Below are 13,187 nucleotides of genomic sequence, written 5' to 3'. Positions count from 1 at the left end.
AGCTGTTGTATGTGTTCTTTCCAAGAGTTCCACTTTTCATTAATGGGGTTGCTCACTGACTGTAGCTAAAAGTACAAATAGAATTACTAAATAGAAATTATTTTGATACCGGGGGACACTAAATACCTTTTAAAGGGTATTTTCTTAGTATAATCCGGTAAGTTGTTTGAGATAAACGAAATGAACATTTTCAATGTAGTAGAAAACAGAATGGATGATAAGTTGGTTGTTAGAAACAGGATGATGGAATAAAAGTGGGGAATTCTGGAAACTCACTATTTAAATTCAAGACACTAAATTTGGAACTTTAGTCCACATGACAAGACTCACACTAGCAGAGTGAAGACAAGAATTGAGACAATTATCCACATGATTCAGACAAAAAATAAAGATCCAAACCCAACAGTTTCGCCTAAATAATCTTGTGTTTGAATATTTTTTTGCCTGAATTTTTTGTCTCAGTTCGCCACTTCATTTTGTTAGGCCAGCTATGAATTTTAAATTATTTTTATGAAAAATTTCAACTTGGGTCTTATCCTTACACGATGGATTCATTATTTCATATTTGAAAACTAACTTATCAGAAGTTCTTCGATCCTATGGCCCTTACAAATTTTGCATTTTTTTCTGAAGCAATATAAAAAATGCTTATGGTGTGTATGCAAGCTGCTGTTTTAATTAACTTTCCTGAATTTCAAACATCTATATTTTACTCTCTTATATGCTTTTAACTAAGGTATAGTAGATGCATTTTTGCTTCAATACTAATTTAAGGTGTAATATTCATTTCTTTAGAGAACATTTTTGTTGTTGTGCATGCCTAGTGTTTTGTACGTTGTATATTGCATTCAGAATATTTTTTTCCTTCTCACCTATCCACAATGCAATGCCGTTCCCATGATGCACCTCTGCTTGCTGTTTACCTGTATGTTAATTCGCTTGAATCCCATTGGCCCACTGCCATCATGTGCTCGCTGCCTGTTATTAAAAGACTCAGTCGACTGCCAAAGCAATGAAGCGACCTCTCGAAGCAACTGTAGACCTGGTACTTTGACCTTTCACCTTTCGCTTTGCATGTAGCTTTTCAGAGAACCATCTGAGAATTGTATTACTTGTAAAATATTGGTTGTGAACAATCATTATTATTAATTTACGGAAAAAATCCAATAAGGTGTTTAGCCATCTCATTCTCATACGTAATCTGTGAAATAAATTAATCCTAACAAATTTTAATACCTTTTCCAAAAGAGTGAAGCAAATTTAAATTATTTGACTCAGAAAATGTTCATTATAATTCTTATTAACCTTTAAATTCAAGAAATTGTCATTTAGTTAAGTAAAAGAATAGGTATTAATAATAACACCAATGCTTCCTCCCCCTTAGAATAGTTTAACTCATTTTAAAAGCTGAAGCCATTTTTTTGTTGTTGTTGTTGCTTGATAGTTTTTCTTTTCCTTAGTTGAGATGCTACCGTTTTGGGTTACAGAAATCATGCTTTCGCTCTCAATAACAAATTCTCACTCATTCGACATTGCCGCTGTTTAAATTAAGGTGCATGGCAGAGGCATCTCCTTAGCTGTCATTTTTAAAAAGAATGTTGCAATTGATGATCTCTATGAACACGGAAGTTGTGTTTGCTTTAAGTTAGACATATCTTATCGAATTCTTCATTTCCAGGCTTTTCCCCCTGGTGCTCTTCATCCTTTACCAAAGAGACAAGCACTTGAAAAAAGCAATGGTACCAGTGCGGTCTTTAACCCCAGCGTCTTGCACTACCAGCAGGCTCTCACCAGCGCACAGTTGCAGCAACACGCCACATTCATTCCAACAGGTATGTGCCCTTACTGCCCTGTGTCCTGTGCCCTTCTGGTCATGTGCTTTCTTCTCATTTCTTTAAGCTGTTTGGTGGCATCTAGTTTGCTTTTGAAGGTATAATACAGTTTGAAATTCATCGTTGTCCTAGCTATCTAAATGTATTTACCTTACTTTGAATGATAGCTAAAGACTGTTAGGATTCTAAAGCCAAATATTTGATAGATTGAAAAGACAGATTTAACCCATGAGAAACAGAGAGCAGTTAGGGCTTTTGGTTTCTCGTATTCACACAAGCCCTGTCAAGTTGTTTATGTAAATAAGACCTTTTATGTGTGACAGTTGAAATTTGCCGTTAACTCTGAATGACCTAAAAAATAGCAATTCCAGTAAATACTAACCATTTTTTTCTATTTCTATTCAGAGCACTAAAACAATGAGACTATTCAAATTAAAGCAATTCTCTACTCTTATTTTTATATCCATTCTATCTTTCTCCATCCTTCTCAACTTTCACCAAGTTCACAAGTATATAGAGCTCTTATCCTCAGTGTCTAAGCCAATGCCTGATACTGTTACATACCATGTGCATTAACTATGATTCCACTAAAAGATCCATTGTAATAGTCATAGAATCTTAGAGTTTAAAGGACTCTTAGTGATCTCCTCATCCAGCTGATTGTTTTACAGATGAGAAAACTGAGGCCCCCTAAATGAGAAGTGACTTTCCAAGGTGCCACAATTGATGAGAAAAAGAACTAAGTTTCCCTGTGACCAACTCCATTTACATCACATTCTACCACCCAGACCTGCCTCTATATACACATACCACAGAGTTCTCCTGAAAAAAAGAAAAAAGCGGATAAAAGTGAATTTTTGAGTAAGTGATCCCAAAAAGTCAGATAAAAGTAAAAAAACAAAAGTATAAAGCATGTCATCCCTCCCCCATTTGCACCAACATCTCTAACCACAGACACACACACGCACACCATATGCAAAGATAGTCACCATAATTGACTTCGGTTTTCACCTTATAGTCCATGTTAGAAGCAGGAGATAACTTAAGCCCTGGTGGGAAGACCATCCATTGAGTTCTTTGTGAGTCAAAATTCTTCAGCCCACAACAGTGAAATGAAGGTTTATATACATGAATAACAATTCTAACAAAAAGAGTTTTTTGATTCAAATCCATAAATTTGAACTTTTCCAGCTTATTATCCATTTCCTTAAATCCCATAGCTTATCAGAGTTAACATTAGAGGGAGGTAAAATATTTCTGTGATATTCTTTGTATAAAATCTACACTTTGGAATGGATTAGTAACCTGTGAACAATACATATTTTAGTTAAGATATAAATTATGTGAGCAAAGTGGTTTTCAGTGTTTACTTTTCTTATGTTAGTTTTGAATCTATCTTAAATTCACAGACTTGTAGAAGAAATCTCTAATGCAGTATTTATTAGGGGTTACTCTTGCCCTATTACAGCTTTAATTAGTGACATCCCAGTGCTGTTACAGCATAGCAGTGTTTTAACATGTAATCTACTTGAGATAACACATTTGTAAAATAATTACTAGAAGGTAAACTTACGTTAATGTCCTGTGTGGTTACTACAAAGTGTCTCATTGTAGACCTCTTGGGCACTAGATATTTTAAGACAAAAAAAAAAAAAAAATTAAGGAAGAATATACCGAGGGGAAAAATGTAAAAGGAGAAGCCTGTTTCTGAAGTATGTATGTTACTGCCATTACCATGTCCTGGGAATACCTATGGAGCTCTGGTGCTAAGCCTGCCAAAAGACCCGGAAGCCCTCCAGCACATGTTTAATTCTCCAACCCGATAATGACTGATGTGTTAAATCACTGAAAGAATCATCACTTTAAAATATTTCACCTGGAAGCCTTTTAAACATTCCCAAAGCAAGGATAAACAACATCCGTTATGCAATGACCTGATTTTTGTTGATGAAATGAATTGCATGAAGGACCCATACGGCTGCATTGGCGCTGTGGTTGTGTACTTCCGCCCTCTGGTGGATTCTTTTGGAACAGCTTAAGTGTGTCTGGCAACCCTCAACACAGTGGGCTTTGGAAGCCAAAAATTGGGTCCTAGCACACCAGTGCAGTGACTAGAAGGGTTTCCATTTCTTACAAGACATGAATATCAGAGTGAACAAACATGTGGATCTAGTGTTCTGAAATGGTATTTCAACTGCTAAGAATTTTCACATTTCTCTTAAATGAGGAAAGAGAAAATAATTTTATTAAAAGAAAATTAAAATAATCTTTAACCCACTTAAACCCATACCAGGAATTTTATTGTTCATTTTAGCTCAAGTTTTTGCTTCTGATTTTCTTTCTTATAAACCACATTTTCAACTTTATTTCTAAAATGATAAAGATAATAATCACTCATTGTTCATCATTGTTGATTTGAAACCTCTGCAAATCAAGTGAAGATGTTCAAAAATAATTCTTATAACTTGGTACATAGAGGACCCATTACTTTTAAATGAACAGATTTTGATTTTTCTATAAATGTTTTACATAAACATAAATATAGAACAAAAAAGCATTTTGTGTTTTCCTGAAGGTTGCCCTTGATCAAAAACCATTCATAGTTAAAGCTTTTGGTATGATACTAAAATTCTCCCATTGACACAATGTGAATTTGGATTTTGGGAATTCTGCCTCCAGTTTGCAAAGATATTAATATAAAATGTTATACAAAATATGAGAGTCTTCTCCCAAACCATGCTAAGATCATTATTGCCCTAGTTGATGCCCTAGTACATTTGCCGTGGGTGGAAGTTTTCTTATTTTTTTTTTCTTTTTTGATCGGGATTATTTTAACCAAGTAGTTAGACTTTTTCTTTTCTATGTTAGGAAAGTGGCAAAACCACACACACTTACAAAAATAGCAGCATAATAATTCTTGGCATTTCCCTGACAGGTTTATTCTAAGTTACTGTAAGTGTTCTTATAGACATTATCTCATTATTCTTCAAGATGTTGCAGTTCTGTTAGTGGCAGGCATGGTTATTTGCATTTTGCAGATGGAAAAACTGAGGCTGTGTCTACACTGCAAAGTGGAATACATAATTAATGGAACTACCCAGATAATTCTGGCTCACAGATATGACAGCTGAAATATTTGTGCAGCTGAAGCAGAAAACATTTGAGAAGTCTTTGTTCATAGAATTAGTGCCTTAGTGAAATGCTTCAACTGATCAGAACAAAGGCAACCCACAGAATCCTTCCTTGATTTATTTCATTATATTGAAAGTATAGAATAAGTAGAACAGGGGACAGTGTCCAGATATGGCCTAATGATGAGAAATGTGTAAATGTTACATCAGATTGTCACATGACTTGGTGAAAGATTGATCAGTGTTTAGTGGCATCTATATCTGCATAAGCACAACAAAAGTTATTCCATTCAATTCAGCAAACATACCTTGAACCCATAGTATGTTCTGGGTTCCAGAGCCAGTAATGAGAATACAAAAGGGTTCATAATGAGGTGAAAACCAAATATTCTGCAGAGGATGAAACAGTACCTGAGGGTCTGGGCAAAGCTATTCGAGAGTGAAGGAGAGGGGACAATGAATTCTGCCTCCAGCATGTGCACCAGGTGGTGGTTAACGAAGGATATGGAGAAAGAAGACTTTCCGAAGTAGGAGAAGTTTGCCTAGGAGTTTGAAAGAGAAGCAAGATTTTGTCAGAGGGGGAAAAGCATCCCAGTTGGGACGTGGGAAGAGTGTACTTGAAGAATAGAAAATTGTCCATCATAGCTATAACATAAAGTATATACAGAGTGTATGCAGAGAGTAGAGGATGGGAGTGTTATACAAAGGCAGAGATGTGGCATTAAGTAAGGGAGCCACACATGCATAAGCTATGCATTTCCAATATTCACAGCATTATTAGGCCACTTAGAGAGAGAAGCTCATGGAATTAATTTGGTTAAGGATTTCAGCCACATCCAGGACTGAAGCCAAAGTGACACGACTGATCCTAGCCCAGTGCGGCTGTGGGAGCTGTGGATTATTTGCAGTACCATTGATATTCACATGCATGGCACAGCAAAGCTCTCCAAGAGACCCTTCGCTCCACATTTGAATGAAAGAAAAATAAGAGAGCATTTTTATAGGTGTAACTTTTTTTTTTGAGACAGAGTCTTACTCTGTCATCCAGGCTGGAGTGCAGTGGTGTGATCTTGGCTCACTGCAACTTCCGCCTCCCAGGTTCAAGCGATTCTCCTGCCTCAGCCTCCTGAGTAGCTGGGGTTACAGGCGTCTGCCATCGCACCCGCCTAATTTTTTTTTTGTATTTTTCGTAGAGACAGGATTTTACCACCTTGGCCAGACCGTTGTTGATCTCCTTGACCTTTTGATCCACCTGCCTTGGCCTTCCAAAGTGCTGGGATTACAGGCGTGAGCCACTGCACCCGGCCAGGTGTAACTTTGAATCCATCCATGGTTGACTCTAAAACGGATCAATTCACAAACTGGGTATTTTATTAAATTTTAGAAACAAATCACTCCCAGCACACTTCTTACTAATGGCAGAGAACAATCATTCAACACGTTGACCACCTACTATGTGCCCCAGAGACCTAGACAGACAAGATCTCTACTCTCCCAGAGTTTACAAGAAAGGGGGAAAGGTCAATGTTCAACAAATATCCATAGAAATATACAATTAGAATTTATTTATTTATTTTGAGATGGAGTCTTGCACTGTAGCCCAGGCTGGAGTGCAGTGGTGCGATCTTTGCTCACTACAACCTCCACCTCCTGGGTTCAAGTGATTGTCCTGCCTTAGCCTCCTGAGTAGCCGGGATTACAGGTGTGCACCACCATGCCCAGCTAATTTTTGTATTTTTAGTAAAGATGGGGTTTCGCCGTGTTGGGCAGGCTGGTCTTGAACTCCTGACCTCAGGTGATCCACCCGCCTCGGCCTCCCAAAGTTTTTGGATTACAGGTGTGAGCCACCGTGCTCGGCCATTTTTTTATGAGTACAGGTTGAGTACCCCTTGATCCAAAATGCTTGGGACCAGAAATATTTCAGATTTTGGATGTTTTTTCAGATTTTAGAATATTTGGATTACATTAACTAGTTGAGCACCCCAAATTTGAAACTCTGAAATCTGAAATGCTCCAAGAAGCATTTTCTTTGAGGGGCATGTTAGCACTCGAAAAGTTTCGGATTTTAGAGCATTTTGGATTCAGATTTTCAGACTTGGAATGCTCAACCTGTACTATGAATGAAAAAGTAGAGTTCAGTGAGATTAAAAATAGAAACTGACTTGATGGCATGGGGAGGTAGGTAAAATAACAACTGAGCATTTTCTACAGAAGTGACATATACCCTGAGATCTGGAAGATGAAAAGAGTGAGGTGAAGATTATTCTAGGCCAAGGGGACAGCTTGTGGGAAGCTCAAAAATAGGACAGATGTGTAATGTGTTCACTTCAAAGAAAAGAAAAATTAATCTGTCTGTATCATGGTGCCAGGGAAGAGAGGTGTAGGATGGCCTGGGGAGGTAGTCAGAGACTAGACCACAGGGGACCTTTATCCTAAAAGCAATGAGAAGCCACTGAATGGTTTCCAGCGGAGGAGTGGCCAGGCCTGCATTTGGAAAGATCTACTCTGCCAGCAGCTGGAGAATGAACTAAGGAGGGACGAGAATGGAAGCAGGAAGACCACATAGGATGTTATCACATAACCCAGCCTAGAGATAATGGTGACCAGGACTTCAGATGTGGCAGTTGTGACGGACAAACAGATGACTGCAAGCTGCATGCTAGAAGCAGGATTGCTTTGGCTGACTGGTGAGCTGGACCTGGGAAGTTCACAAGGGGAAGGGGTATCAGGCGTAACTTTCAGTTCAGACTAGAGCTCTACTTAGATGGTGATGCCCATCAGGTATCTCCTGAGGTGTAGAAAGTTTCTCCCATCCAAGTCCTAACCAGGCCCGACCCTGCTTAGCTTCCGAGATCAGATGAGATCAGGCGCTTTCAAGGTGGTGTGGCCATAGACTGAGGTGTAGAAAGTTTCTGTGAAAAGATCAAAGTTCGGCTCTGTTCCATTTGATACACTTATGAGACATCCAAGCAGAGAGGTGAGGGGGGCATTTAGAGGAAAGGGCCTGGAACTTTGAGAAGAAATCTGCGTGTGATACACAAACATGGAAGCTCCTGGAATCCAAACCCATGAAGTGAATGATACACCACAGGAAATGTAGCATAGATGAAAAGGACCCATGGCTGAGTCCTGAGGAACTCCAGCATAGAGAGAGTTCAGGGAAGGAAGGTCGTTCAGCAAAGTAGACAAAGGGACTTGCCAGAAAGAAAAGTGTGTGTGTGTGTGTGTGTGTGTGTGTGTGTGTGTGAGATCAAAAATCTAAGGGAAGACAGTGGCTTCCGATGGAGGGAAGGGCGGAGTGCTGAATGCTGCTGAGAATCAGGAACAGTGAGGTAAGGATGGGAGAGTTCCTGCTGGCTGCAGCAATATGGGATTTTTCTGGTGATTGGCATTCACAATTTAAGTGCAGAGGTCAAATGAAAGCCAAATTGAAGAGGAATGAAGACTCAGTAGGGATAGGGAAGTAAACATTTATGTGCAGGTAGATTTCCAGAAGTTTGATTGTGAAGATGAGAGAATAGGGCTGGAGAAAGGTTTAAGTTGGATGTACTGGCACACATTTGTTGAAGACTATGACTGTAGCCCAGTTAAATAGCCCCCTTTCCTGACTAGGTCATGTTAGCTTGATCAAAATGTAGTTCAGGCAAAAAGTTGCCCTCCAGCATGAACAGCTCCACAGAGAATAAAGACCTACACACCTCAAATTCTCCAACTAATATCTTAGAAGTCAGTTCTGAAACTCTAAGAGGGCATTCCTATATTCACAAGAAATTACTTCTCAGGCACCTACATGACACCCAGTATTCAGTGATCTAAATCCATGTATTACTTTTTTTTTCATGGAACTGAACCAGTAGCAGATAATTCCCCCAAAGCTTTCAATACAGTTTTCTTTCAGTTCTCCACAACATGCATGAATATAATATTCATGGTCAGAGTTTCCTGATGCATGTATGTTAATTATGATCACCACAAGTAAGACAGCTATTTCTAAGAAAGGGTTGAAATCGCCCCTCCCACCTCCTACCTCCCCACTCAGACACCAACTTGAGATTTCCTAGTTTTGCCAGAAATCCTCCTCAGGGATCACCTTGTAGTAGTCATGACAAAATTCCTTAGCCCTGGTCCTAACTCAGCTGCAACTCTGCACTATTTTGCCTCTACAGTGTTTAGGCTTTATTGCCAGGCACTACTCCTTTATCATAATGAATCTTACAACAGAGAGAAGACCATGTGCTCATACAGGTCATTCCCTGTAAGAACCTCAGTCTTCCTAGGTGATTGGGCTTTCAAGCAGTAATCTAAAATTCACCCATCCTGCCCTGCAAGTTTCAGATTTGGAGAATATCTTAAATCTTAAATACTGTTCTTATTTTCATACCATTGTTGACACAAAACATTTACAGTCAAACAAACAAGTAAACTTTTAATGCGGGAAGTTCAGTGTATTCTAGTGAATATAAAAGATGACCTGGATTTAGGAAGAGAATTCTATTTCTACCCTTCCCCTTGACCCACACCATGCATGACCTTGGAGGAGTTACTATGCCTCAGATTTTTCATCTGTAAAATACCTACTTCCTACCTTGGAGGATTAACTTGATAATGTCTGTAAAATACTTTGAGGTCTTAGAGGAAGGACACCACAGCATTATCACATGTCATTCTTATTAGAATCATGTCGATGCATATGAATAGAAAGTGTGGACAGTGGTCTAAGGAGTGAGCTTGGAATAATATTGGCTTAAAATAAGTCTGATATATTTGTGTCTGTACTGACAATGTGAATGGCCCTAAAAGACTGTGTTAACTAACCCTACTTATTTCTGGTTGTGCTTCAATCTCACTTTGAATGTTAACTCTAAACCGCTAACCTGTTTCTTTCCCTTTATTCACTTTTTCCACCCACCATTGCATGACATCAGGGTCAGTTTTGTGCATGACACCCGCTACCAGTATTGGTAGGTTTCAACCTTTTTTATTTGTCTTTTATATGATGTACAATACCTTCACTTGCTTGAAATTTATTTCAGAGATGGTAGAAATGCTACAGGAAATAGTAGATTTGAAGGCTTATTTGGCTTTAGAGTTAACACATAGGTTTTTAAAAATGTACTTATATATTTAAGAAAATGACGGTTTTAATGTGACCTCTTGTGCTAGAACAATCACTACAAAAACATAAAGCCACAAGTACGAGTCTGCTTTTTAATGATTTGTGTTTTGTTTCTCTTTATAGTTTATATGGTATAGCGTAAGGAACAGAGCTTACTCTATCAGCAAGGCAGGCTAATTTCATCAATGTTTGAAAGTTTCATAGTGGTGTGCCTTTATCTCCTCTTTGCTGTGTGTTAGAGCGATCAGAGTTTCCCAGAAGTATTCGTTTTTTACAAATTATAAATGGATGTATTTTGAAACCGAATGTCTGAGCTTCTTAATTATCTTTTCTAATTTTAAGTGTTGATTTATTTGGCATGATTTTTCTGGACCTCAGCATTCCCTTAGCCATTCAATTTTAATAGCAGATAGTAGTTGTCTTCACACACATGAATGCCTTGGTACAAACGTCTGTCTTTAAGACACGTGGATTAGATCTACTTAGAGTCAAGAAAAAGAAACATTGCAAATTTTGCCTGGCTATTTCAGAGTAACTGTGTTAGAATTTGCATCAAGGCTATGATGTTTGCTCCATCGCTTATTGATTCAAATAAACCACAACCCAACCCACAGCAGTTCCATTTCATGTAAGCAGTTCCAAATTGAAAAAAAAAAATTCAATTTCACCACAATTCCAAAGAACATCCTATCCCAAATTAGGCCTCCATATGGAGACTTGGATGTCTCAGAATTTATGATTAAAAGTGATGATCACATATTCTTGCTTCATCAGACATCACCTTTCACAACTTTAGAAACAACCATTATTACATACAACGTATACTCTGAATTGGGAATGGATCTATTGTTAGAAGTAAAATGTTTATAAATACATCAACCAAAGTAATCTGCTTTGGCCTTTCTGGGAATCACTGATTATGTTTTAAAACTTCCTTTAATTGTACTTGTAATAAGCTATTTTCCCTTTTTTATTTCTCTCCCATGCTTCCTTGCTTTGCATTGTGATTGCATGCCATCTGCTGGTTTAACCCATGATGGCTTGCTGCTCTGATATTCACCATGCCAAAATACCACTTCTATTACCATAATGCTACACCCTCCTGTTCATTGCTCCCATGGTTCCCCTCCTGAAAGTACCCATGATGCACAGCGCTACGTCCGCCACTGTCTCTGCAGCAACAACTCCTGCAACAAGTGTCCCCTTCGCAGCAACAGCCACAGCCAATCAGGTTTGCTCCTTTTAAAGCTTTCTTTCACAAATCCCAAACTCTAAATGAGTGCTGATATTTAAAAAAAAAATTCTCGGTGAGAATTTTTTTTTCATGTTTATCCATCAAATTTTATTTTTTTAATTAGTTTATAGCAAGCATTTACAGACAGGTTGCACTTATTTAGAGTTAACATTTACTGCAAATAATGATGTAGCTATGTTTTGTGTTGCACTGTTTGTTTTCGTACCTAATATTGTGTAATTAACCTGACAGGCTTAAATTCCTTTTAGTACAGCATTACCTATCCAGTGGTTTGTGAATGGCCACATAAAAATCGTAGATGCGCACCCATGGGTGCTTCAAAACTGGCTCTATTTTAATTCGGTTCATTCAGACCCCATCATCTGTGTGGAGGAAGAAATTCTCCTCTTAGAAAGTCTTCCCTTTGGCCTAAGTGTCATATTATTTGAGGTCTGAATAATTCTTACGATCATTTGACCTCGGTCTTAGGTTCTGCCAAACTCACTTGGCTCCCACTTCACAATCTGCTCCAATACTGGCCTAAGAGCCAAACCATCCGGAATGAAGAGTCATGGGTGCCGCTGAACTCACAAAGGCTGGATATAACTGATGAGGAGCGTTTAACTCTGTTGGTTTAATGCATGTGCCAGTGAGACCATGGATGTACTATTTCGTAGTGACAGCCAGCTGCTATTTCCTACTCTGCGGTCACAAGCTGACTGTATTCCTGACCTTAGCCTCCCAACTTGCAAACATGTGCTTCTAGCCACAAGGAGACAGCGTGAGGGTGAATGAGCAGAAACTCTCACCTCGCCTGGGAAAATACTTTATTGCGCATGCCCTCCCTTCACAGTAGAACAATTTTGGTTTGGTTTCTAGTTTTGTTTCATGGGTTTTTAAAAATAAAATCAGCTCTGCTAATAAAAGATGACAAGGGATAAAAGAAACTAGGGGAAATCGTGTTGGGGGATCATGGCAGTCCCAACCCGCATTCTGCAGGCTGGGAGGGCTGAGTCATGCTGCTTTCCACATTCAAGTGAATCCACGATTCCAGCTCTGCAGGTTTCATCTCTACAAAGAGAGGCGTGAGTGGACAGGAATGCAGGAATAAAAGTTAAACCCTGTGACAGCGCTGACTGTGCCCTCAGCATTGTGACAGAGCAGGAGAGAGCAGAGAGTGGGGGAGGGAGGAGAGGCTGAACAGCAGCGCAGAGGCAGGCGTCAATCAACTGTGGACGATTCTTCAGCAATTCACTCCCACCTCTAAAATGCCAACCTGTCCTCCGAGGAAAGCCAACCCAGCTTCGAAACAAACAGAACAAAGAGCAGGCAAGGATGAGTTCTTTAGCTGGGAAGATGATGATGATTATGATGATGATGATTTAACGTGGGATGGGAGAAGGGAGAGAGACTGCATCTTTCCATTATTAGATCTAAAGCTCTTCTCAATCATTCATTCTCAATACGGAAGCTGGATACCTGTTTCTTTCAAGTCTTAAGTCCTGACTCCTTGAACTATGTTTAGTGATTTTTGACCCAATCTTTGTTACAAAGTGCTTTTATAAGAAAACAAGTTTGGACTGAGTGCAGTGCATCATGCTTGTAATCCCAGCACTTTGGGAGGCCGAGGGAGGAGCATCACTTGAGCCCAGGAGTTGGAGACCAGCCTGAGCAACATGGTAAAATCTGCTCCGTACAAAAATACGAAAAAAAATAGCCAGCATGATGCCGTACACCTGTAGTCCCAGCTACTTGGGAGGCTGAGGTGGGAGGATTGCCTGAGCCCAGGGAAGTTGAGGCTGCAGTGAGCCATGATCATGCCACTGCACTCCAGCCTGGGTGACAGAGTGAGACCCTGTCTCAAAATAAAATAC

The 13,187-nt window shown here is 39.2% G+C and overlaps 1 protein-coding gene across 8 annotated transcripts in view; it reads left to right on the top strand.

Annotated features, from left to right (window-relative positions):
- The window catches only part of MBNL2 (muscleblind like splicing regulator 2), a 180,205-nt gene that overhangs the window by 141,337 nt on the left and 25,681 nt on the right, over nt 1-13,187 (top strand). Inside the window, exons 6-9 of one of the 8 annotated variants that reach the window (XM_033177398.1) lie at nt 992-1,045; nt 1,679-1,832; nt 9,889-9,924; nt 11,216-11,310. In XM_033177398.1, coding sequence (XP_033033289.1) covers nt 992-1,045; nt 1,679-1,832; nt 9,889-9,924; nt 11,216-11,310 — 339 coding nt within the window. The remainder of the gene's footprint in view (nt 1-991; nt 1,046-1,678; nt 1,833-9,888; nt 9,925-11,215; nt 11,311-13,187) is intronic. The other 7 variants (XM_033177402.1, XM_033177401.1, XM_033177397.1 and 4 more) reach the window with 7 other exon arrangements.

The sequence above is a fragment of the Trachypithecus francoisi genome, unplaced genomic scaffold (genome assembly GCF_009764315.1).
Source record: "Trachypithecus francoisi isolate TF-2019V2 unplaced genomic scaffold, Tfra_2.0 Lachesis_group18, whole genome shotgun sequence".
Taxonomy (NCBI): domain Eukaryota; kingdom Metazoa; phylum Chordata; class Mammalia; order Primates; family Cercopithecidae; genus Trachypithecus; species Trachypithecus francoisi.
The sequence above is the reverse complement of the archived record's forward strand: the minus strand, read 5'-3'. Positions and strand labels throughout refer to the sequence as shown.